This window comes from Pelobates fuscus, chromosome 5 (genome assembly GCF_036172605.1).
Source record: "Pelobates fuscus isolate aPelFus1 chromosome 5, aPelFus1.pri, whole genome shotgun sequence".
NCBI classification, from domain to species: Eukaryota; Metazoa; Chordata; class Amphibia; order Anura; family Pelobatidae; genus Pelobates; species Pelobates fuscus.
In genome coordinates, this window is record NC_086321.1 from 39,949,095 (window position 1) to 39,975,583 (window position 26,489).

The 26,489-nt window shown below is 46.1% G+C and overlaps 1 protein-coding gene across 1 annotated transcript in view; it reads left to right on the top strand.

Moving 5' to 3' along the window:
• The window catches only part of MSH3 (mutS homolog 3), a 220,624-nt gene that overhangs the window by 186,628 nt on the left and 7,507 nt on the right, over positions 1–26,489 (top strand). Inside the window, exons 21-22 of the mRNA XM_063453727.1 lie at positions 1,684–1,870; positions 14,050–14,176. Coding sequence (XP_063309797.1) covers positions 1,684–1,870; positions 14,050–14,176 — 314 coding nt within the window. The remainder of the gene's footprint in view (positions 1–1,683; positions 1,871–14,049; positions 14,177–26,489) is intronic.

Below are 26,489 nucleotides of genomic sequence, written 5' to 3' on the forward strand. Positions count from 1 at the left end.
GTGGCATGACAGGGGCCAATGGGAGACTGATTCTAATTTAGTCTCCCACTGTCCCTTTAAGAGCGCGCCCGAGACGCGCGGCGCGCTCTTAGTGTCGGGCGGGACACGTGACCGCTTCTCGCGGTCACTGCCCGCCTGACTGATCTTATCGTTGGCTGAGCCGCGCGCGGCTCGTGCAGGAGCAGGACCGCGCGCGGCGAGAAGAGAGGACCCCGGCTGGCCCCTGGAGAGGGTAAGTACCGCTACAGTATTATTTTTAAAGGGACACTATAGTCACCAAAACAACTTTAGCTTAATGAAGCAGTTTTGGTGTTTAGTTAATGCCTCTGCAGTCTCACTGCTCAATTCCCTGCCATTTAGGGGTTAAATCACTTTGTTTATGCAGCTTAGACACACCTCCCTGCATGTGACATACACGGCCTGCCTAAACACTTCCTGCAAATAGTCATCTAATGTTTACACTTCCTTTGTTGCAAATCCTGTTTTATTTTGGAATTTCTTATCTCCTGCTCTGTTAATAGCTTGCTAGACCCTGCTGGTGCCTCCTGTATTTAGTTAAAGTTACATTTACAGAGCAGGAGATACACACTTTTGAAGTAAGTTACATTTAATTGAAAATGAAACAATTTTGTTTTCATGCAGGCTGTGGCTCTCACAGCTAGGTCTGCATAAACAGAAACAAAAGTAATGTAACTCCTAAATGGCAGTGAACTGAGTAGTGAAACCTCATGATCTATGCACAAAAACTGTTTCATTAAGCTAAAGTTGTTTGGTGACTATAGTGTCCCTTTAAATAATTAGATATAAGTCGGTGCATTTTCTGGCTTACCTGGTTATGTAGTGGAGTACACTGGATTTCCCATGATTATATAAATATAAAAAGATATGCCCTGTGCATAATTTAGCAAATATGTAAGACAACAATAATGACAACACTTCAAGGACTTCATAAAAAATAAAACAACTATTATTGGTCCTGATGTTTTAGTAATATACACCTGAGTTTGGTAAAATAATGGACACTTGGTTTCACTATATGATCCTACATTGTTGTTATGTAAGCTGATCACAACATCAATGTACCTCCGCTTTGACAGATTCTACTCTATAGTTAGATTGTTTTGAAAATATTTGTGCACTTTAAAGTTAGTTTATAATATAGTGTGCTGAATTGTGTATGTTGACTCTTTTTGTCATCAGCACATTGTATCTATAGGTGAATGTTGCCATTCTGTCTGTCTGTCTATCTATCTATCTAATTCCACGTTTAAATCCTCTACTGTAGGGATAGGCAACCTGCGGCACTCCAGATGTTTTGAACTACATCTCCCATAATCCTCTTACAGCCACAATGCTGGCAAAACGTCATGGAACATGTAGTCCACAAAATCTGGAGTGCCAAAGGTTGTCTATCCCTGCTCTACTGTGTATGTGTGCGTACATACATATATGAACACACACCTATGCAACTAGTCAGCCCTTAAAGATTTCTCGCCATTGCGAGCCTGTGTGGTTCATGGTACACTCACCAGGAGTAAATATCTACTTACCATGGGTAGAATTGTATATATGTGTGTATGTGATATGTATATATATATATTTACTTTACTATGTTTTGTTATTAAAAAACACTAACAATTTATTAATTAAAATGTTATCATTGACATTATATATATTTTATAGAATGGGAGCTGCAGACAACATATATAAAGGTCGAAGCACGTTCATGGAAGAGTTGTCGGAGACTGCAGACATAATAAAGGCTGCAACATCTAAGTCGCTTGTTATATTGGATGAGTTGGGAAGAGGCACCAGTACCCATGATGGAATAGCTATTGCCTATGCCACACTTGAATATTTTATAAGAGATGTAAGTGTAGCTTTCGTTTTTTTGTTTGTTTGTTTTTTGTTTCAAGTAAAACCTGAATTATTGTTTTTTGTGTTCATAACAGAAAATGTTTTAAAAGTTTTAAAACGAATATTTTAAAAGTCGTCCTAAGGCACGCAGACCAATTGATCTCAATGAAGTGGTCTGGGTGCAGTGGCCTTTTGGTTTTAACCCTGCAATATAAACCATTGCCATTTTATAGATGTGGCATATTATGATTGCCGGGTTAACACAACTCTTAATGGCTATTATCCTGATAGCCACTAGGGGCGCTTCCACTGAATAACCAATTCAGACGTGCTTCTCAATCAAATGCAAGAGAATTTCATTAACACTGTAAACACCAAAACAACTTTAGCTTGATGATGCAGTTTAGGGCTACTCCAACCACCTTGGCCACTTTTGCTTTTTTTTTTTTTTTTTTTTATAATTCTTTATTTTTGTTGTGCAGGTGAGTACATAGGATAGTCATACGCCACAACAGCGTGCATTTATATTTGAACATAGGTGAAACAGTGGCATAGAGAATTTGCACATATTTTGTTTTGAAGAGCATATTGATAAGCTAGGCAGTTATGTCTGAACTATAATAAACAGTTTGCTAAGTAACTCGCTTGTTTAAGTGGTAAACAGTAGAGGGTCGGACAGCTAATTCTGTCTCATAACTAAAAGGTAACTTCGCTGATATATCTATAAATCAATGCTTTTTATTTTTCTATTTGGTGCTCGCTTAGACTAGCTGAAACATAAGGCTAAGCTTAGTCTGGCCATAGCATATATGTTAAACGTGAGGTGGCAGACAGATCAGAGAATGCATATAATTAGGCAAAACATTAGAGAATAAAGCAAGAACAACATATTACTAGCCCCCCAAGCCTGCCCGTCTCCATTGCCTGATTAGTTACAGGGCAGTTGATAATTACATGGCATTGTCACCCCTGCTGCTGTAGTAATAGTAAGTGCAGTTGATCTGGACGTGAAATAAAAGTCTCTAGTGCCAAAACAAGTACTCGGTAGGTGTTTGAGTCAGAGGTGATAGTCAGGCACCATGCTAGAGACCAAGTCCCATTCTCCCCCTCGTCCGGCGCCATGCACGGGCAGAGCAAGGTTTCCGAGTTTGTGGACTCTTCGTTAGTCTGGCAGGGTACCTTGGTTCCATGGGTGTTGCAGCTGGAGCCCCTCTGGATTTGCCCGGACTAGCCCTCCTCGCTTGTTGTGAACCTGAGCTGCGATGTAGCTGCGAGGACTGCATGGAATGTTTCCATGCTGTACCCGGCATATCTCGCCGGACTTGCTTTGCGGGCTGTCGTCGAGGTGGATGGCGTGATGGTGCATCGCTTTCCGTTGCCGCCATCTTGTAAGGTAGGCCTTGGGGGTCTCGTGCTGCCTCTTCTCCTCTCTCTTGAGCTTTCCAGGGGGGGGGCAGGCCGGGATGACCCCCCCGGCCCACAGGGGGGGGAAACGGGACCGGCAAGCCCCTCAAAAAGCCGGTGTGTGGCAGTTGGGGAGGGAGGCAGGGAGGCGGCCGTCCACCCCGCTCTCCTCCCGAGTAGGCCGCAGCTCCCGAAGCCCTGTGCCCCCTTCAGGGGACCCAAAGCTCCCGATCTCGGGGTCCACCGCCTCTTCCACCACCGTGTGGATATCTTGTGGGCTCATGTCGAGTACCAGGGCTGAGAAGTTGGCTTAACAGGCCAGATTTCTGCGGAGCCTGTCCTGCATGCGACCGGTCAGCATGGCGGTCCGGCCCCGCCCCCGCCACTTTTGCTTTTTGAAGTGGTCATGGTGGTAGGAGTCTGTATGTGCATTATTTCTCATAAAAACACTGCACATCCTGAGTTACTTGCACCTGTGTGCTGAGGGCTAGTTGCACCGCCGGCACGCGTAACAGAACTCTGTTCCTGGCTGCCTAATATCAATCCTGTGTGTATTTTATGTCGATCATCAGCGCTCACAGCATCCTGGTGACAGACGTAACTGCTTCTTCCTCCCTCCTTCCTCCCTCCTTCCTATCACCCTATGAGTGCACTAAGCAGCACTGGAATCATCACCCAGTGCTGGATTAACCCCTTAAGGACCAAACTTCTGGAATAAAAGGGAATCATGACATGTCACACATGTCATGTGTCCTTAAGGGGTTTAGGTGAGCTAAATATTATTTAAAAATGCTATTGAAGCATTTTTGTATGAGGGAATGATGGCAAAACGCCAATAGGGCATTATTCTATCATAAATGAAAAAGGGTTCAAGAAACCCTTTAAGGCAAGGGTTCCCAATTATTTTTTCCAGTGGAACCCTTAGACATAGTGTATCAACATTGTGGAACCCCCGCCTTCCCCGCCCCCAGGTAAAAAAAAAAACAAAAATTGCGCCATTTTTGTATGTCCCGGTGTGTGTCAAGGTGTGTGTATCTGTGTTTGTATGTGCCAGTGACACACAGAGACAGACATACCCTTTGACAGGCACACATACACTCTCACTGACAAACACATACCCTTTGACAGGCACACATACAAACACATATACTACTGACCAGCACACATACATTCTCACTATGGATAAACACTGATAGTGTGTGCAGATACCAGGAGCTGGCCTAGAATATGGCTGACATAGGGTGAATATATGCAGGGCCGGTGCAAGGATTTTTTGCTACACAGGCAAAGATGAATTTTGCCGCCCCCCCCCCCCCCCCCCCCCCACACGAATAAGATGTATCTTTAGCGGTGTCTCATATCCAGCCTTTTGAAATCCCCATGTAGTGTATTGTACCCCCCTTTAGTGTGTCTTACACCCCCTTGTATGTCTCTTACAACCCCCATATGTATCTCCTTTCCCCCCCCAGCCCCTTTGTGTGTCTTTCTTTCCCACAGCCCTTTTCTGTGGGTCTCTCCCCTCAGCCTGTTTTTTGTGTGTCCCTCTTCCCCTCAGGCTCCTTTGTGTAACTTTTCCCTCCCAAGCCATATAGACATAGATATATAGCTACACACACATACAGGCACATAGTCACAGAAATATGCAGGCACACAATCAAACAAACACAGCCATACAGGCAAACAGTCATACAATCAACACATACAGGTACACAGACATACAGTCATACAGACACACACAGAGACATGCAGACACTGGCATATAGATAAATAAAGACACATTTATACAAACACAGACATACAGAGACATGAAGATGCAGGCATACAGAGACATACAGAACAAGGCATACAGATACATACAGGCATGCAGATACATACTTACACAGGCATGCAGGGACATATATACACAGACAGTCACACAAAGATATACAGAACAAGGCATACAGAGACATATGGATACGGTCATACAGAGACATACAGACACAGGCATACAGTGACATTCAGAAACACACGGACACAGTCATAGAGACATACAGACATACAGAGTCATACAGAGACATGCAGACAGGTATACAGAGCAGGGGCAGATCCAGAACCTAATCTTGGGGGGGGGTAGTGAGTTTCAGTGGGGTAATAGGGGCTCTAATTGAGGAGTTAGGGGCTGTAGTAGGGGGACAGGGGCTGTAGTTGAGAGTTAGGGGCTGTATTTGGGGGCTTAGGAAATGTAGTGGGGAATTGGGGCTGTAGTAGGGGGTTAGGGACTGAAGTAGGTTGATGGCTGCAAGTGGGAACAGGGGCTGTAGTGTGGGGGATATGGGCAGCAATTGGGGGAGAGGGGCTGTAGTGGGGGTAAGGACTGTAGTAAGGGAATAGGGGCTGTACTGGAGTTATGGGGTGTAAAAGGGAGTGGAAGGGATGTGAAGTAAGGGAGTTAGAGGCTGTAGAAGGGAGTATAGGGGCTGTGGTGGGAGCAAAGGAGCAAAGGGGCAATGTGGTTGGAAACGGGCAGTATGGTGGGAAACAGGGGCAGTAGAGGGAGACACGGGCAGTATGGTGTGGGCACAGGCTGTAACGAGGGACACTGAGGCAATAAAGTGGTGTCACAGGGACAGTATGGTAGGGGGTAAATGGGAAGTAGAGGGGGGGACAGGGGCTGTTGAGGCGGGTAGAGGAAGTAGAGGGGGGAGACAGGGGCAGTAGAGGCGTGTGAAAGGGGGGCAGAGGCAGGAGCTGTAGAGGGAAATAGAGGAGGCACACGGGATAAAGAGGGGGGCACAAAAGCAATAGAGGGGGGCATGGGCAGTATAGTGGGGACAGGGGCTGTAGAGGGGGGCATGGGCTGTATAGGGGGCACATGGGCAGTATGGTGGGGCAGAGGCTTTAGAGGGAAAGAGGGGCTGTAGAGGGAAATAGAGGAGCTGTAGAGGGGCAGTATGGTGGGGCAGGAGTTATGGAGGGAAATAGAGGTGCTGTAGAGTGGCACAGGGGGCAGTAGAGGACAGGGTCAGTATGGTGGGGGCAGGGGCTATAGAGGTGCTGTAGAGGGGCACATGGGGCAGGGGCTATAGAGGGACGTAGAGGGGACATGGGCAGTATGGTGGGGCAGGGTCTATAGAGGGAAATAGAAGTGCTGGAGAGGGGCACATGGGGCAGTAGAGTGGGGACAGAGGCTATAGAGGGGCTGTTAAGGGGCAGGGGTAGTATGGTGGGGCAGGGGCTATAGAGGGGCTGTTAAGGGGCAGGGGTAGCATGGTGGGGCAGGGGCTATAGAGGGGTCAGGGGCAGTATAGTGGGGCAGGGGCATAGAGGGGCTGTAGAGGGCAGTATGGTGGGGCAGGGGCTAAAGAGGGGCTGTAAAGGGGGCAGGGGTAGTATGGTGGGGAAGTTTGGAGGGGCAGGGGCTGTAGAGGGGACAGGGGCAGTATGGTGGGGGCAGGGGTAGTATGGTGGGGCAGGGGCTATAGAGGGGGCAGGGGTAGTATGGTGGGGCAGGGGCATAGAGGGGCTGTAGAGGGGGCGGGGGCAGGGGCAGTATGGTGGGGCAGTGGCTATAGAGGGACATAGAGGGTGGGGGCTATAGAGGGGCTGTAAAGGGGGCAGTATGGTGGGGCAGGGGCTAAAGAGGGGCTGTAAAGGGGGCAGGGGTAGTATGGTGGGGAAGTTTGGAGGGGCAGGGGCTGTAGAGGGGGCAGGGGCAGTATGGTGGGGGCAGGGGCTATAGAGGTGGCAGGGGTAGTATGGTGGGGGCAGGGGCTATAGAGGTGGCAGGGGGAGTATGGTGGGGGCAGGAGCACTATGGTGGGGACAGAGGCTATAGAGGGGCTGTTAAGGGGCAGGGGTAGTATGGTGGGGCAGGGGCTATAGAGGGGCTGTTAAGGGGCAGGGGTAGCATGGTGGGGCAGGGGCTATAGAGGGGTCAGGGGCAGTATAGTGGGGCAGGGGCATAGAGGGGCTGTAGAGGGCAGTATGGTGGGGCAGGGGCTAAAGAGGGGCTGTAAAGGGGGCAGGGGTAGTATGGTGGGGAAGTTTGGAGGGGCAGGGGCTGTAGAGGGGACAGGGGCAGTATGGTGGGGGCAGGGGTAGTATGGTGGGGCAGGGGCTATAGAGGGGGCAGGGGTAGTATGGTGGGGCAGGGGCATAGAGGGGCTGTAGAGGGGGCGGGGGCAGGGGCAGTATGGTGGGGCAGTGGCTATAGAGGGACATAGAGGGTGGGGGCTATAGAGGGGCTGTAAAGGGGGCAGTATGGTGGGGCAGGGGCTAAAGAGGGGCTGTAAAGGGGGCAGGGGTAGTATGGTGGGGAAGTTTGGAGGGGCAGGGGCTGTAGAGGGGGCAGGGGCAGTATGGTGGGGGCAGGGGCTATAGAGGTGGCAGGGGTAGTATGGTGGGGGCAGGGGCTATAGAGGTGGCAGGGGGAGTATGGTGGGGGCAGGGGCAGTATGGTGGGGCAGGGGGACTATAGTGGGGGCAGGGGACTATAGTGGGGGCACTATGGTGGGGGTGGGGCAGGGGCTATAGAGGGAAATAGAAGTGCTGTAGAGGGGCAAATGGGGCAGGAGCACTATGGTGGGGCAGGGGCTATAGAGGGGCTGTAAAGGGGCAGGGGTAGTATGGTGGGGCAGTTTGGAGGGGGCAGGGGCCATAGAGGTGGCAGGGGTAGTATGGTGGGGGCAGGGGCTATAGAGGTGGCAGGGGAGTATGGTGGGGGCAGGGGCCGTATAGTGGGGGCAGGGGGAGTATAGTGGGGGCAGGGGGAGTATAGTGGGGGGCAGGGGGAGTATGGTGGGGGGCAGGGGGAGTATGGTGGGGGGCAGGGGCTCTATGGTGGGGGCAGGGGCTGTATGGTGGGGCAGGGGCTGTATGGTGGGGCAGGGGCTGTATGGTGGGGGCAGGGATAGTATAGTGGGGGTAGGGGGAGTATGGTGGGGGCAGGGGCCGTATGGTGGGGGCAGGGGCCGTATGGTGGGGGCAGGGGCCGTATGGTGGGGGCAGGGGCCGTATAGTGGGGGCAGGGGCCGTATAGTGGGGGCAGGGGTAGTAGAGTGGGGGCAGGGGCCGTAGAGTGGGGGCAGGGATAGTATGGTGGGGGCAGGGGGAGTATGGTGGGGGCAGGGGGAGTATGGTGGGGGCAGGGGGAGTATGGTGGGGGCAGGGGCCGTATGGTGGGGGCAGGGGCCGTATGGTGGGGGCAGGGGCCGTATGGTGGGGGCAGGGGCCGTATGGTGGGGGCAGGGGCCGTATGGTGGGGGCAGGGGCCGTATAGTGGGGGCAGGGGCCGTATGGTGGGGGCAGGGGCCGTATGGTGGGGGCAGGGGCCGTATGGTGGGGAGAGGGGGAGTATGGTGGGGGCAGGGGGAGTATGGTGGGGGTAGGGGCCGTATGGTGGGGGCAGGGGCCGTATAGTGGGGGCAGGGATAGTATAGTGGGGGCAGGGATAGTATAGTGGGGGCAGGGGGAGTATAGTGGGGGCAGGGGGGAGTATAGTGGGGGCAGGGGGGAGTATAGTGGGGGCAGGGGGGAGTATAGTGGGGGCAGGGGGGAGTATAGTGGGGGCAGGGGCTGTAGAAAGGGGCTGAAAAAAAAACGTTTTGATTTAAAAAAAATAAATAAATAAAAATGCTTCTTCCCCACCCCCTTCCCCTCCCAGAAGCTTACCTTGGGCCAGGGAGGGAGAACCTTTCAACTGGTGGTCGGCTGGGAGGCTGGAGCTACAGTCAGGACCGCTGGGGAGTCTGGGAGCAGTAGAAGTCCCGCCCCCTTCTGACATCATCAGAGGAGGACGGCTGACTTCACTGCCCTGCTTCTGCTGTGTGCTGGCTGCAGGGAGAGAGGTGAGTTTACAAATCCGAGTGTCCAGCCAGAGGCAGGAGATTCGGATTTTTGCGCCCCCCTCCTCTGGCGCCCTAAGGCGGCCGCCTGTGCCGCCTTATGGACGCGCCGGCCCTGAATATATGGATATGAAAGTGAGTATGTGTGCAATGGTACTGTGCCTTTAAGAGGGAACTGATGTTTATAAAAGGTAAAAGCAAGATAAATAGATATACTTAAAAAGCATAAATGGGATATATCTGGATAAGAAATCGGTATCTTATAAACATATAATACATAACATGCATGAATAAATGAATAAGTGAATGGATGGGAAAAAAAAAAGGATAAGTTCTTGTCCGAAGCGAAACTGTGCAGTGCAGGTGCCTCTATTACTGCTATGAAACAGAATGGCTGTCACTTGTACTTAATAGTATACTCTGTGTCTTAAAAAGAAACAGATGGAAAAAGTACACAATGGGAATATAATAGCGATACAGTATGTGGAACTGTAAGCTAAAAATTGTTACAATGTAACAGCAGTACTAAAAAGCAATGGTTCTGAAACTGGATGGGAATAAAAAAGTTTATTAGACAAAGAATAAAATATATGAAAAAATAGGTATTGTTAAAAAATATGCATCAGGAGAAATTCATACAGATGTTACCAGTCAATATTGAAGTCAGAATTATTCAGAGACCTTCGGATTGTACTCGGATGGATGTAGATTAAATTTCTTGGCGCTTGTGATAATACCGCCAGTGAGGACAGCGTGTTCATACATCATGCGTCCCTGCGGGAACATTACATTCTCACTGACAAGCACACATACACTGTCACTGACAAACACAAATACACACACACTCACTGACATACACACATACAAACTCCTTAACAGACACACACACAATTTATTTTATTTTTTTAAATTTCACTCCACCTAGCCTCCCTATCTTTGGGAGTGCTGGCATGGAGTCTCTATTTCCCTGGGGTCCAGTGGGGCTGCTGGGCTGAGCGGCTGACGTGCAGTCCCTGGGGTCCAGTGGGGCTGCTGGGCTGAGCGGCTGGCGTGCAGTCCCTGGGGTCCAGTGGGCAGGGCTGGTGCAAGGATTTTTGACGCCCTAGGCAAAAAAAAAATTGCCAACCCCCCCATATGTCCTGCCCACCATGTGACCTCACAATGCCCCGCTCATATGCTCTGCCATATGGGCCAACGTCAGTCTGCACAAAGTGTCTTTTATCTGAAAAGACAGTGTGTTTACATTAAAAAGCCTACAGGCACAGGCTATAGACACCAGAACCACTACATTAAGCTTCTGGTAACTATAGTATCCATTTAATGTGAGGTAAATTAGAGATTAGTGCCACTAATAATATATTGGATTGCCTACTTACCACCAGATGAGGACAATAGGCTGATGATGGGCTCAGTCTGGCTCCACAAGTCTGGTGTAGAACAGGAAGCAGCGCCATTTTTTTGGGCCCCTTACACAGCTCAAGGTCTGGGCCCCCAGGTCTTGACCGTGAGTATGCCTACAATGCCCACACATAAATCCACCTACGTGGCCCACCCATGAGTTCTCTCACAGGTAGTGGAGTGTATGTGTGTAGGGGATGTTTTATGTGTTATTGTAGTGGATGTAATGTGTGTGTTCTTATAGAATGTAGTGTATAGGGATACCAATTTGTGTAAGGGATGTAGTGTGTGTATAGTGGATGCAGTGTGTGTTTGCGTGTAAGGAATGCATTGTATGTTTCTGTGTGTGTGTGTGTGTGTAAGGGATGCAAGGTGTGTTTCTGTGTATGTAATTGAATGCAGTGTGTGTCTGTAAGGGGTGCATTGAGTGTGTAAGAGATGCATTTTGTTTCTGTGTGTAAGAGAATGAGTGTTTGTGTGAGCCTAAGGGATGCATTGTGTGTTTCGGGTGTGTCTGTGTGTAAGGATGCATTGTATGTTTGTGTGTGTGTGTGTGTGTGTGTGGGGATGAATTGTGTATGTTTGTAGTGTAAAAGAGAGGGTTTGTGGGGCAGGATAGGGACTGAGAGGGGAGCAGCTCTTTATTTTTTTTTAAAAATGTCATAGTGCTCTCCCCTCCTGTCAATTAGTGATTTCCCCTTCCCTCCTGTCCCTCAGTGTTCTCCCTTGGCCCCCTGTCCCTCTGCAGCCCCCCCTTGGTGGTCTTCTCACTCCCCCTCCCCCTTTTAGTGGCCCTCCCTCTCTCAGTGGTCCTCCCTCCCCCGCTTTGGTGGTCCTTCCCCTCTTCCTCCCTTAGTGGTCTTCCCTCTGGCAAACCCCTAGTGGACCTTCCCCCCTCCTCCCCAGTGGTCCTTACTCCCCCCCTCCTCGCCCAGTGATCCTTAGTGTCCCCTCCTCCCCCAGTGGTCCTAAGTCCCCTCCCCCTTAGTGGTCCTTAGCCCCCCCCCTCTCTTCCCCCAGTGGTCCTTAGTCCCCCCCTTTTCCCCCAGTTGTCCTTAGTCCCCCCTCCTACTCCCCCGGTGGTCCTTAGTTCTCCCCCAGTGGTCCTTAGTGTCCCCCCTCCCTCCTCCCCCAGTGGTCCTTAGTCCCCCCTCCTCCTCCCCCAGTGGTCCTTAGTGTCCCGTCTCCCTCCCCCAGTGGTCCTTAATCCCCCCCCTCCTCCCCCAGTGATCCTTAGTATCCCCTCCCCCTCCTCCCCCAGTGGTCCTTAGTCCCCTCCTCCCCAGTGGTCCTTAGTCCCCTCCTCCCCCAGTGGTCCTTAGTCCCCCCCCCCTCCTCCCCCAGTGGTCCTTTGTCCCCCCCCCTCCTCCTCCTCCCCCAGTGGTCCTTAGTGTCCCCACTCCCTCCTCCCCCAGTGGTCCTTACCCTCCTCTTCCCTCCTGCCAATGTAGCGTGGCCGGGCGGCGCGGGACAGGAACCTCTGTTTCCTGTACCCTGCCGCCGGCGAACTGAAAGGAAGTGGGCACTTCCTGTCAGTCCGCCGGCGGCCGGGTACAGGAAACAGAGGTACCTGTCCCACGTTCCGCGCCGCCCGGCCACGCTACATTGAGAGACCGGCAGGAGGGAGCGATCTGCGCTTTCCTCCTGCCGGTCACTCAAATCCGGCGGCACAGCATGAGGAGACGCATCGGTGATTCCGGGTGCAGGAATCTGGCGCCCCCTGCTAAGTTGCGCCCTAGGTGGCTGCCTAGGTCGCCTTACAGGTGGCACTTGCCCTGCTGAGCGTCTGGCGTGCAGTCCCTGGGGTCCAGGGCTGAGCGTCTGGCGTGCGGTCGGCGGAGGAGCAGTGATCTTCCTGCTCAACTCCCTTGCGTGCCTCTTAGTGATGCCGGAGTTGCATCATAACCCGGCTCTGGCATCACTGCTGTGCGCGCCGCGATAAAGGCCACCGCGATAATTGAAGCAGGCAGCGAGGGAGCACTCCCCTGCTCAGCTCCCTCGCCGCCTGCCTCAGTTATCATGTCAGAACTCCAGTTGTGTTCTCTCGCGGATACCCAATCGGGGTTAAATCAGTTTTCTTTCTCTTTATGCAGCCCTAGCCACATCTCTTCTGGCTGTGACTCATACAACCAACGTGAAAACATGATTTCACTTTCAATCACATCTTACAACACAGTCTGTTTACTTTAGAATGTCTTACTTCCTGCTCTGTTGAATTGAACTTTAATCACTACTCTGTTTACAGGGAGTATGTAGGGAGGCTACATGAGTCACAGGCAGTGGAGGCGTGGCTAGGGCTAAATAAACAAAGCAATTTAATTTCCAATTGGCAGAAAAATGAGCAGTGGGAATGCAGGGGCTTGATCTATACACAAACTCTGCTTCATTAAGCTAAACTTGTTTTTGGTGCTTAGTGTCCTTTAAGCAAAATCAAAGCTACATTGCTGACCAACTTCCTTGTTCTCTGTTGACTAATTGTATCCCTTATCTATGTGGTATAAAAGTATACAGAATTGTCACCATCTAGTGCAGCAAATATCCTGTGCTGGAACAACATAAAACCTATTTTGTAGAAATGCCTGCATCTTTGAGACATCAGTTGTGTTACTGCACATGGCGTGGTTGTATTTGTCAGGATAGGGTAGGAACCAAATCACATAGACGCAGAACACAACAAAGGATAGACTAGCCCTGTACCGGTCCTTAGAGTTGCCAGGCTAATGGTGGGCAGAATGAGAGTAATAGCCAAGGTCAAGGATAGGAAAAAACAAGATAAATGGTATACCAGCCAAGGTCCAAGGAATACAGAGGTCAGGAGTAACGATAAACAAGCCAAGGGTCGGATACCAGAGAAACGGAATGTATAAGAACACTCTATTGGGCTAACTTGAACCACAAAAGGTGAGAGAGACAGGTGAGTATAAATAGGCAGGGCTTGTTTACTATTGGAAAACATCATCTTAGAGTCTCAGATGACTTAGGGCAGTACAAAACCATATCAGTCTGACCCATGATGCCATCGGAGCACTCTGGATTTGGTCCGGCGAATGCGTAATTTGGATGAATAAAAGGACACACTAAGAAAACGTGCAGCTTCCGGGAGAACGCCGGAGGAACTGGGTAAGACGTCAGCAACCCTCACCGTAATAATTTAGCAATGTACAGAAAGGCATGTTAAGCCTTATAGATAGAGGACATTTTCTGGTGATGTTTGCCATGTTAGCCATGACTGCCCTGCATTATTCATTACACAAGAAAGATTTAAACTGAAGTTAACTTATTTTTATGCAGTTTGCTTGATGTTCTACAAAAATGACTCGGTACCTTTTTTAATTTTTTTTCCTACAAAAAGTATTGGGAGCTCTTTGGGAGCATGTGCATTTGAAATAGTAGCCCTTGCAAAGGAGTAGGAGTATATCATATGTAATATATTAGGGCATTTTATAATAGCAATTCCAATTAATACTATTATCTTGGGTTTATTGATCATTTTGTTATGTACGGTATTTGTTTTCATATACAACATATTTTTTATGATGTATTTATAATATATCTCTCATGTTTTCAGGTTCAGTCACTAACACTTTTTGTTACACATTACCCTCCATTGTGTGAACTGGAAAAGACATACCCGGCACATGTTGGTAACTATCACATGGCATTCTTTCTTGATGACGGGGAGAGTTTAGACAATGGTAAGATTGCTATAAAATTGTGAATTTGGCAAAAAGTGAATATTGTGCTCCATTTTCCATGGTTCCAAGGTGATTTCCATGTAATGCTTTGTTTTGTAAATCATCAAAATTGTAGCGGTACTTACCCTCTCCAGGGGCCGGGCGAGGTCCTCCTTCTCCGCCGCACGCCGTCCTGCTTCTGAAGGGGAGGCGTGCACGGACCGCGAGAAGCAGCCAAGTGACCCGCCTGATACTGGGAGTGGGCGCGCATTTAAAGGGACAGCGGGAGCAAAAAAATAAAAAGGTCTCCCATTGGCCCATGTCATTCCACATTCCCCATACTCTCACATATTGGGGGCATGGATATGACAAGGGCCAATCAAATCAATCTAATAGGTATTTATACTCACCTTTCCCTTAGCTCCCTGCCCTATCATGGTTTCTGGTTCAGTTCCCTTTAATGCTTGTATCGTTCAGTTGTGGTTTTTGGTGCTAGACCTTGGCTTTGTTCCTGACTCCGTTTTCTCTTTATCCCTGGCTTGTTCTAGGTTACGCTGTCTCTCTGTCCCCTTGACCTCGGCTCGTTCTGGACTCTGTCTTTTCTTGTCCTCGTCAAGTCCGGCCATTCTAAGGTCCGGTAAGACGTATCTTGTTTTCTTGCCTCTAGACTGGACTATTCTTGCGTGTTGGGGTACAAACTGAAAACTAAAACAAGCAATGAACAAACTGAAAACTAAAATAGTGGGAGATAAACCAATACCAACAATATCTTATGGTGACAGCTGATCCATATGTTCTCATGCATTTATATGGATAATAAATTATTATATTTTTTAAAAAAAATTAACGCAACGTAAATAAAAAAATACCATTTGATAGAGGTTCATAAATTTGATGTAAATCCCCAAGATTTGAAGATATTTTTTTTTTGTCCCTTTAGAAAACATAAATAAATTTGTAAACATTCTCCCCTGTGTCGCAGTAAACATTCTCCCCTGTGTCGCAGTAAAAATTCTGTAAGACTGAATACTGTAACTTTTCTTTCATGTTTGGCAAATGGAAAACAATACGTGAAATTAACCACTTAAGGACAAAGGATATTTTGAGATGGGACACGTTTGTTACCAAGCCCTTGGAGAAATAGGGCTTTCTTTTGATATCCAATGTGTAAACGTAACATAATATTAAATAGGGAAAAAATATTGGAACATAGAGGGGAGAAAAAAAACTACTTTTTTTCTCAGTTTTACATTTAAGAATTTCTACACACCACATGCAACTAAAGAAAACTAACTTCAGATAGATTCACTAATTCCCGATTAAGTCCTGATTGATACAATATCTAGAATTTCAGTTACTTTTTAGACGTTATAGAGCAAATATTCTATGGAGTGAATTTCAAAGCTAAAATTTTGCAAGCTAGGATGCTGAGATTACAACATTTATAGTAATCACAGAATCCAATACTGCTGTACAAAAGTATATATTTGTAGAAGGTACATCCCCCAGACTCAGAGCATTTGGACACATTTCATCTAGCCATGTTATTATGGACCTAGGTCAAAATATTTAAGTCTTTGTGCTTTTTTTCACACTTGTTCTATTTTGGCGATATTCACAGATTATGCGTGTCCCACTCCTGTAGACACCACATATTTGTATTCTGTTCTCAATATCACTGATACCCTACACGTTTTTATCTATTCACCTAATTCAACACTTTAAACCGATCCATAATCCAACCCTTAATCCTACCGATAATCTATCCTATAATCCCATGTATAATCCAACCCTAATCCTATCCATAATCTAAACTATAATCCAATCCTTAAGCCTACCGATAATCCATCCTATAATCCTATGTATAATCCGACCCTAATCCTACCAATAATCTATCCTATAATCCTATGTATAATCCGACCTTAATCCTATCTATAATATAACCTATGATCCAAACCTAATCCTAACCATAATCTATTTTATAATCTTAAATATAATCCGACCCTAATACTATCCATAATCTAATTTATAGTCCAACCCTTAATCCTACCAATAATCTATCCTATAATCCGACCCTAATCCTATCTATAATCCAACCCTTAATCCTACCGATAATCTATCCTATAATCCTATGTATAATCCAACCCTAATACTATCCATAATCTAACCTATAAACCAACCCTTAATCCTACCAATAATCTATCCTATAATCCGACCCTAATCCTATCTATAATCCAACCCTTAATCCTACCGATAATCTATCCTGTAAACCTACGTATAATCCGACCCTAATTCTATTCATAATCTAATATAATAATATAACCCATTATTCCAGTCCTAATCCTACCCTTAAAACACCCTCTAATCGTATTATTTGTGGCCCAATTTTAGAGGGGACCCTCAGATAGCGAAAGATACTTGGGTTTCCCAGATATTCTTTGCTGGCAGGTTCGGGCACACTCAGAAATACCGTGGCTGAGCGAGATTGCATAGCCGCAGAATTTGAAAGGTTTTATAGGCCTATGGGTAGGGCTCACTTTGAGTGCTGTGCATAGCTCATCTGTCAGACTGGGGGCACTAACAGTTTACAGTTACGGAGGGGACCCTTAGATTATCGGTAGGTGTCTAATTATACCTGGAGTCCTTTGATACCAGCAGGGATTTAACCCTGCTGTTATCTTTTACTGCATGATGGTCCAAGATGCCAATGAGCATTTAAGCCCTGCACTGCATGACAACAAAGACAGTCACGTAGTCCTTAGGTGGTTAATATATTTTGTTTCTTTTCAATCTACTAGATATTCTAGTTTTTGGATTGTCTTGAGTCATGTTAGGCTTCATATCTAGTTGGGTATGTTATTAAACTTTACAAATAACTTTTGGTTCTTTTGAATTAGTAAAAAGTATTTCTAGAATGTAACCATGTAACTTTTTTAAGATACATAAAGTTTTTCCCATTGTCTGGAATGTATCTACTTCCAAACTCACACAGATATCATTTCTACATATCTTGTATTTTGAGTTTAATATAGGTTTATATTTTAAGGCAATTCTAGATATAGATGGATATTTACTAAAGTGAGATCCCAAAGAGTGAATTCAACATGATTTTTTTAATTTATGGCAGTGTCGCCAAACCAGAAGGAATACCTGAATGAGATCATTTGTCCAGATCAGCTGTTTACGTAAGTTTCAGATTAAAGGGACACTATAGTCACCAGAACAACTACAGCTTAACCCCTTACAGACACATGTGTGACATGTCATGATTCCCTTTTATCCCAGAAGTTTGGTCCTTAATGGGTTAATGTAGTTGTTCTGGTGAGTATAATCATTGCCTTCAGGCATCTTCATGCAAACACTGTCTTTTCAGAGAAAAGGCAGTATTTACATTACAGTCTAGGGACACCTTCAATGGCCACTCCTCAGAAGGCCACTAGAGGTTCTTCCTGGGGCAGTGCTGCACAGTGTGTGCAGCACTGACATTCAGCATCTCCACACTCTGCATGGAGACGCTAAACTTTCCTCATAGAGATCCATTGATTCAATGCAACGCTATGAGGAGATTCTGATTGGCCAGACCGGCGTTTGGCCCTGCTCCCACCCCGCCTTCTTGGTTATCTCAGCCAATACAATACAATTTCCTATAGGAAAGCATTGGATTGGCCGAGATCTTCAATTCTGATGATGTCAGCCAAAGAGGCGGATTAGGGCTTCCGGACATTAGGTACATTTTAACCCTTTCTAACTTGGTTGGGAGAGGCAAGTTACCTAAATGGTGGTTTTAACACTATGGGGTAAGGAATGCATGTTCCTGGCCCTGTAGTGTTCCTTTAAATTTGAAATTCACTTTGAATTCTCAATTTAGTAAATATGCCTGAGAGTATCACTGCTAAAAGCCAACACAATGGTGTTTTGCACTTATGTAGATTTTGGATATTCTTGGTTAAAGCTTTTATGCACATTAAATACATTGATATATGAATAATTCACCTTAAACATGAACTGACCTGCCAACTCTCCTTTTTCACTCAGCATTCTAGAAAAGTTAGTTATGTTGGACACAGTTGAGAAACTTCAAGGACATAATGATTTTAAAAAACAAAAACAACAAAAAAAAAAAAACTTTTCATATGATCACACCAGTGTTAATTTTGTTGTCTAACAATTTTAGTCGACTAAACTTTTTGAGATCTAGTCAACTAAATCTAGACTAAAACTAAAACAATTCAGATAATTAAATTACGACTAAAACTAAAATGGCTTTTTAGTCAAAAGACTATGACTAAAACTAAATTGAAATTTGCCGCCAAAATTCACACCCAAATGTGAAATACCTAAAATACATACACAAATAATACAGAACTCAGCAAAGTCCAAGCAACTTTCATATTATCCGAAACACATAAATAATGGATAATGAAAGAAATCAATGGCAAGTGCTTTCTGCATCAACTTGGTTCGATGTCTTCACCTCTCTGACCTCCAAACTCAAAAATAGTAAAATAAGCAGTTTCAACTCTGACATTCCCACACTTAGTGTCAGTATATTTATATCGGCAGACATTTTTTATTTAGACAGAAATTAAAAGTGTATATTGCCAGTCACACTTTTAATTTCTGTCAAAGCTGACTCCATTTTGTATTTTCAGGCAAGACAGACACAGAATTTCTTGATTATTATTATTATTTTGTTATTTATATAGCGCCAACAAATTCAGTAGCGCTGTACAATGGGTGGACTAACAGACACATAATTGAGATCAGACCACTGGACGTACAGGAACAGAGGGGGTTGAGGGCCCTCCTCAATGAGCTTACATTCTAGAGGGAGTGGGGTATAGTGACACAAAGGGTTAGTGTCACGACAGTGACCCCTTCTCGCAGAGTGTAACCTAACTATAGAACGTATACCGGACCTTAGAATGGCCGGACTCACGTTAGAGTAGTCAAATGGGATAGCCAGAGGTCAAGGGATAACAGAAGACGGGATAACGATAAGCAAGCCAAAGTACAGGGAACCAGAGAGTAGAGTAGTCGAATAGAGAAGCCAAAAGTCAAATACCAGGGTAGAATACAAAATCACAGAAAATAGCACTAGGGGAACCAGCAAGAACCACACTAGGGCGTCTTACTGCTGTCAGGGCAGCCCTTTTATAGTGTGGTGTGTGTAGCCTTAAAATCACGCCCCCAAAAGGGCCGGGGGCGTGGCCGCGTCAGGACCTTGTCGGCTTCAAGCCGACGGCAGTGGCGCGCATGCGCCGAACCTAGAAATTCCGAGCTGATCGAGCGGCCGGCGTCAGAAGTGCCGTGCCGCTCAGTGAAGGAGGGCGCTGTGCTGCGTGGGTCCGAGGAAGTCAGGTAAGGTATCGTGACAGTACCCCCCCCCACAAGGACCGCCCCCAGGGCGGTTAGAACGCCTCCTTTCAAACAAACGAACCAGGCGAGGGGCGTGAACATCAGAAGCGTCCACCCACGAACGATCTTCAGGACCATAACCCTTCCAGTCTAAAAGGTATTGAAGTTTACCCCTAGAAAAACGAGAACCCAAAATAGACCTCACTTCATATTCGTTTTGTCCCTCCACAACTTCAGGAAGAGGAGGAGGGGTACTACGAGTAAACCGATTACAGATTAATGGCTTGAGAAGTGAGACATGAAACGAATTTGGTATTTTCCTATTAGAGGGTAAACGAAGACTGTAACAAACAGGGTTGACACGTTTGAGGACCTGAAACGGGCCAATGAATCTGGGAGCAAATTTCATAGACGGGACTTTAAGTTTAATGTTACGGGTACTTAACCACACTTTATCCCCGATCATGAACGTGGGAGCAGGTCTCCGATGCCTGTCCGCATTAGCTTTGTACACACTAGCCCTTTGAGTCAAGATTTGTTTAACCCCTAGCCAAGTCTCCCTCATATTCCGGACGGTGTCATCCACACTTGGCACTCCCGTAGAAGGGACGGAACTTGGTAGAGTCGTAGGGTTAAACCCATAATTGATAAAAAAAGGGGCTGTGTAAAGTGGATTCATGGACATGATGGTTGTGAGCAAATTCTGCCCATGATAACAACTCCGCCCAGTCATCTTGATGAACCGAAGTGAAACAGCGGATGTATTGTTCCAGGCATTGGTTCATCCTTTCCGTAACACCATTTGATTGGGGATGATAAGAAGAGGAAAGGTTAAGGTTGATACCCAACTGTCCACAAAACGCTTTCCAGAAACGAGAAATAAATTGAGGTCCCCTATCAGAGACAATATCATGGGGTACCCCATGTAAGCGGACCACCTCCCTTATAAATATAGAAGCCAGTTCAGAAGAGGTAGGTAATTTATAAAGAGGGACCAAATGAGACATCTTGGAGAATCTGTCAATTATCATTAATATGACAGTGTGGTTCTTAGAAGGAGGTAGGTCTACTACAAAATCCATGGCAATACTCGACCACGGAGTCTCCGGAATAGGCAAGGGCATGAGGAGACCTAAAGGACGACCCTTAGGGGATTTAGTAGCGGAACAAATACCACAAGCAAGGACAAACTCACGAACATCCTTCTTGTAGGAAGGCCACCAGAACCGTTCCACCAGCAATGATGTGGTTTTATGTATCCCTTGATGCCCTGCCATTTTGGAATCATGCATGAGGGATAGTACTCTGTCCCGATAGGCCAATGGCACATATAGTTTTCCTTGTGGAACAGTCAAGGTAGTGCGATCTTGGAACGTAGAGAGTTCCTCTATTAATCCCGATGAGACTCTAGCATAGACAGTGGCGACAATACGATTCTTAGGGATTAAAGAGGACATAACTTTGTTGGAGGATGTAAAAGGTTCATATTGGCGGGATAGGGCATCAGCCTTAATATTTTTTGACCCCGGCCTATATGTAACAATATAATTGAAACGATTGAGATATAGAGACCAACGTACTTGTCTGTCAGACATTTTCTTGGCTTCACTGAAGTAAGAGAGGTTTTTATGGTCTGTCAAAATGGTAACAGGGATGGGTGACCCTTCAAGCAAGTATCGACATTCTTTAAGGGCAGAAATAATTGCCAACAACTCTCTCTCCCCTATATCGTATCTTTTCTCAGTTTCTGTTAATTTCTTAGAGAAAAACCCACATGGGTGCAATGGTTGATCATCCGAAGGTCTTTGAGATAGTATCGCTCCTATCCCTGACTCGGATGCATCTACCTCCAGTATAAAAGGACGGGAAGGATCAGGATGCCGTAATACTGGCGCTGAAGAAAAGGCTTCTTTTAATGAATCAAAAGCTCTCTTAGCTTCTGGGCACCATTCCCTGTGATTCCTTCCCTTCTTAGTCATAGCAGTAATAGGGGCTGTTATTGAAGAAAATCCTTTAATGAATTTCCTATAGTAATTGGCAAACCCCAAGAAGCGTTGGATTGCTTTAAGTCCAACTGGTAAGGGCCATTGCTAAATGGCCTCTAACTTTTTCGGCTCCATTTGGAAACCCGTACTAGAAATGATGTATCCCAGGAAATGCACTTCTTCCTTGTGGAACAAACATTTCTCCAATTTACAATAGAGACCATTCTCTAATAACTTTGAAAGAACTAATCTGACATGTTCATTGTAGCGGATTGGTACCGGGCTGTCCCACAACATGTATGAGAATAATTGTATTTGGTCATATTGCTGGTTTAATGTGTGTGAACATGTATAGAAATCATGGTATCCGGTTATATTGACAGTTGAATGTATGTAAAGAACTGTATTCCTCTAGTTGTTCGGTAGAATCATTCAAATAAAACAAGGGAATGAAACTACCGAACAACCAGACCACCCTGTGTAAAGTGTGCCTTCAATTACCGTTTGCAACAATGTTGCAAACGGGTAATTACCTATTCGTGCAGTGTGGTCTTTGTCCTCTGGGTGGCCGCCATTCGGGATACGAACACGTGGCGGCGGCCATCTTAAACTGCCGAACAGCGGTGTTTTGCCGTCGAGTGTCTGGAACCGAAATCGGACACTTGACTAGGCAACCACCGCTGAGACCTCCAGACTCCTAATACTTTGTGGGGAAACTACCGAACGGCCCGCCGTTCGGTAGAAAGAACCCCACGAACTAGGGGATTCATCCGAATCCCCGTCAGGCCACTTAACAGCAATATTTCACCCGTTTGTATTCGCCTGTTTGTGACCGACCGCAGGGCCAAAATGCATGGAACTGTTTTCGGATACTTTACCTCTGCGGTCGGTCCAAACTTCAAAGTCCCATAACTCCCGAACGCTTTATCCGAATGGGCTGATTTTAAAGTATGTTGGTCCCCCAGAATAGAGCTATCTGGGGATATTAGATTTGTGGATGTACCCCAAGTATTTAGGGTACATCCAAAACTCGGGGAAAACTATGTACATGATAAGGGGATTATGATGCTAGAGGAGGGGAGGAGATCTGTGGGAGGTTACTGCTTGTAGATTGGATAATGTCTTAAGTGATAGAACCTCCTCCCTTGCATGGGAGAGGGCTTTATAAGGAACTGTGAAATAAAGCTTGTCAGTTCTACTCCTGAAACTGTGTGTCGTCCAGTTATTGGGATTGCGATGGGGATATTGCTGTATTACTCTACCTGCTAGAAACCTTGCCTGTGGACTGATCATCACCTTGTTCCTGAGCCTCACTGGGATCTCTAGTGGAGAATAGCTGTGCAAGATCGGCTCTCCGCTACATTCATAGTGTTCGTTCATGTTTTTAGAGTAAATCAGGATATCATCCAAGTATACTATTACAAACATTTGTAAAAAGTCTCGTAACACATCGTTAATGAAGTCCTGGAAGACTGCTGGGGCGTTGCATAACCCCAAGGGCATAACTCGATACTCATAATGACCATAACGAGTATTAAAAGCAGTCTTCCATTCATGCCCTTCCTTTATTCTGATTAAATTATATGCTCCCCGCAAATCCAGTTTAGAAAAGACAGTAGCTCCTTTCAACCTGTCAAATAGTTAAGTCACTAAGGGGATAGGATATGCATTACGTATAGTAATCTTATTTAACCCTCTGTAATCAATACAGGGTCTTAAATTCCCCTCTTTCTTAGATACAAAGAAAAACCCAGCGCCCGCAGGCGATGAAGATTTAGTGATAAACCCCTTCTTTAAGTTCTCAGCAATGTATTCCTCCAATACTTTATTCTCGGCTATCGACAGGGGATAAACTGTACCTCGTGGAGGCATAGTGCCGGGCAACAATTCAATAGAACAATCATAGGGACGATGAGGAGGTAATCTTTCTGCCTCTTTAGGTTCAAAGACATCTTTAAGATCAATATATTGGTTGGGTATTTGGGTGGTCAATGGTTCCATAGTAGGTATATTGATCAACCCCACTGGTTTGATCGGAGTAATGCATTTACTGTGACAAGATTCTCCCCATTTAAGAATCTCCCTCTTCTCCCAGTCAATCGAAGGATTATGCTGGGCTAACCAAGGAAACCCAAGTATTACAGGAAAAATAGGGGATGTTATCTGTTGCAGGGTGATAACCTCCCTATGAAGGAGACCTGTAGATAATACTAGGGGAATGGTTTCCTGGGTAATAAGAGGTATCGACAGTGGTCTACCATCTATGACCTCAACGGCCAAGGGTGCAGATCTTTTTTGGAATGGGAGAGTATTTTTCTGCCCGAACAAGTGATCTACAAAATTCTCGGCAGCCCCAGAATCAATTAAAGCAAGGGTGGATACTTTCTTTCCCTCCCATTCTAGAGTAATAGGTAGAAGAAGCCGGAGATCTTTTTTATCATTGAAGGAGGACATACACATAACACCCAAGGCCTGTCCCCCCTGCGGACTTAGGTGCGAGAGTTTTCCGGCCGGCTAGGACAATTCACTCGTGTATGTCCCTTCCTGCCACAATATAAACATAAACCTTCCCTCCTACGGTATTGTCTCTCTGTCTCAGACAATCTTGTAGCCCCTAATTGCATGGGTTCTGGAGGGGTAACTGTTGGGGTTTCTGACGAGGGATAAGTCAGAGCAAGACGTTCCGGTACCCTCCTAGGTCTCTCTCTGGTATTCTGCCTATACCTATGGCGTTCGTCAATATGAGCCAAATATGTTATCAATTCCTCTAGAGTGTCTGGTAAATCTCTTGTGGCCACTTCATCTAAGATTCTGTCAGACACTCCATTCAGGAACACATCCACGAAAGCTTGTTCGTTCCATCTGACTTCTGCAGCTAAAGTACGGAACTCTAAAGCATAGTCTACTAGAGAACGGGTACCTTGTCTTAAACGTAACAAGGATTTGGCAGCGTTAGTCTTTCTGCCTGGGGGATCAAAAGTTCTCCTGAAAGCTGCAACAAAGTTTATATAATTAAAGACAATTGGGTTGTCATTTTCCCACAAGGGATTAGCCCAGGTTAAGGCCCTATCTACTAACAGGGTGATAACATACCCAATCTTAGCCCTATCGGTAGGGTACGCTCTAGGATGGAGTTCAAAATAGATGCTTATCTGGTTCAAGAACCCCCTGCATCCCTTAGGATCACCCCCATACCTGAGAGGCGCTGTAGCCTGATTTGGAGTGCCTGTAGGTAGCACTTCCATGGGATGTTCCTGGGGTCTCTGACTAGGAGTCTGCTCCTCCGGCTGGAGATAAGCAGTACGGTTAATTAACGTCTGTACGGCGAGAGCGATCTGGTCCAGTTCCTCAAACCTATTGTCAGTACCAAGCCCAAGAGGGTTAACACCTGCAGGGTCCAAGGCCCTAGTGTAATGTCACGACAGTGACCCCTTCTCGCAGAGTGTAACCTAACTATAGAACGTATACCGGACCTTAGAATGGCCGGACTCACGTTAGAGTAGTCAAATGGGATAGCCAGAGGTCAAGGGATAACAGAAGACGGGATAACGATAAGCAAGCCAAAGTACAGGGAACCAGAGAGTAGAGTAGTCGAATAGAGAAGCCAAAAGTCAAATACCAGGGTAGAATACAAAATCACAGAAAATAGCACTAGGGGAACCAGCAAGAACCACACTAGGGCGTCTTACTGCTGTCAGGGCAGCCCTTTTATAGTGTGGTGTGTGTAGCCTTAAAACCACGCCCCCAAAAGGTCCGGGGGCGTGGCCACGTCAGCACCTCGTCGGCTTCAAGCCGACGGCAGTGGCGCGCATGCGCCGAACCTAGAAATTCCGAGCTGATCGAGCGGCCGGCGTCAGAAGTGCCGTGCCGCTCAGTGAAGGAGGGCGCTGTGCTGCGTGGGTCCGAGGAAGTCTGAAATAAGATATAGTAAGTATATCTTATGTAGGAAAGTTAAAATTCGGCTAACGTAAAATCTGGTAGAATTATTCTTATTGGATGGTTCCAGTAATGGTTAATGATCTGGTATGAACATTACTTTAATCGTAAAGTTATGACATAATAGGATATTATATGCCTAGGAGTATTGTAGCCAGCAATGAAAGGGTTACTCAGTGTGATCGAACTGTTAGCCAAGGTTTTATTGCTTCTCGCTGCACTGTTGCATTCTGTGGTGGTTGTTTTTCTGTCTGTGAAGATTTCTAAGTGAAGTGTCCTGTCATAAATCTTGTAAATTCTTGACAACTGGTTGTTTTAGCCGCTGTATTGTGTTTAAACCATTGCCATATTATATGCCTATGTTGTACCTAAATATTCACTGATTGTCACGCATGTTACATATTATTATTATTATTTTTATTATTATTGTCACAATAAATTGTATTTTTATAAAGAAATTGTGATTTACTGTGTGAAGTAAAATCCTCTGATGACTTTCTCTAGGATCTAAGAGAATTAAAATAGTGGGTAAGGCTCAGCTTTATTATATTATTAATTTTGGGGAACAGTGCCGAGATATCAATTTTGATATTATTTTAATATTTATCACCCCATAAATATCCTCACATTACTGACATTTACATTATTGCCATCCCCCAAGCTGATGGTCATTGGAGGCATGGCAAAGGCAGAAATTACACAGTAGCTTAACCATACCAATTCATACTAGCAGTGCGCAACTGCGATAGGCTTAAAGAAGTCAGCTGGCGCACAAAGCCAATCACCGCCACCCATTGCTGCTTAAGCTAATGCTCTAAAGTCATCCTTCTTACCATGCGAGATACCAGCAACACCAAACACTTGGAATTCTTCTTTTTACCTCCCTTCTCACCTCTGTTGGAGTATGGTAATGAGGTAGGAAGGCTTTTTAAAGGAACAATATAGTGCAAGGAATGCAAAATTGTATTCCTAACACTATAGTGTCACTCTGCACAGTGGGACACTATAGTGGGATATTAACAGTGGGACACAAAAAGGCTATTAACATTTGGCCG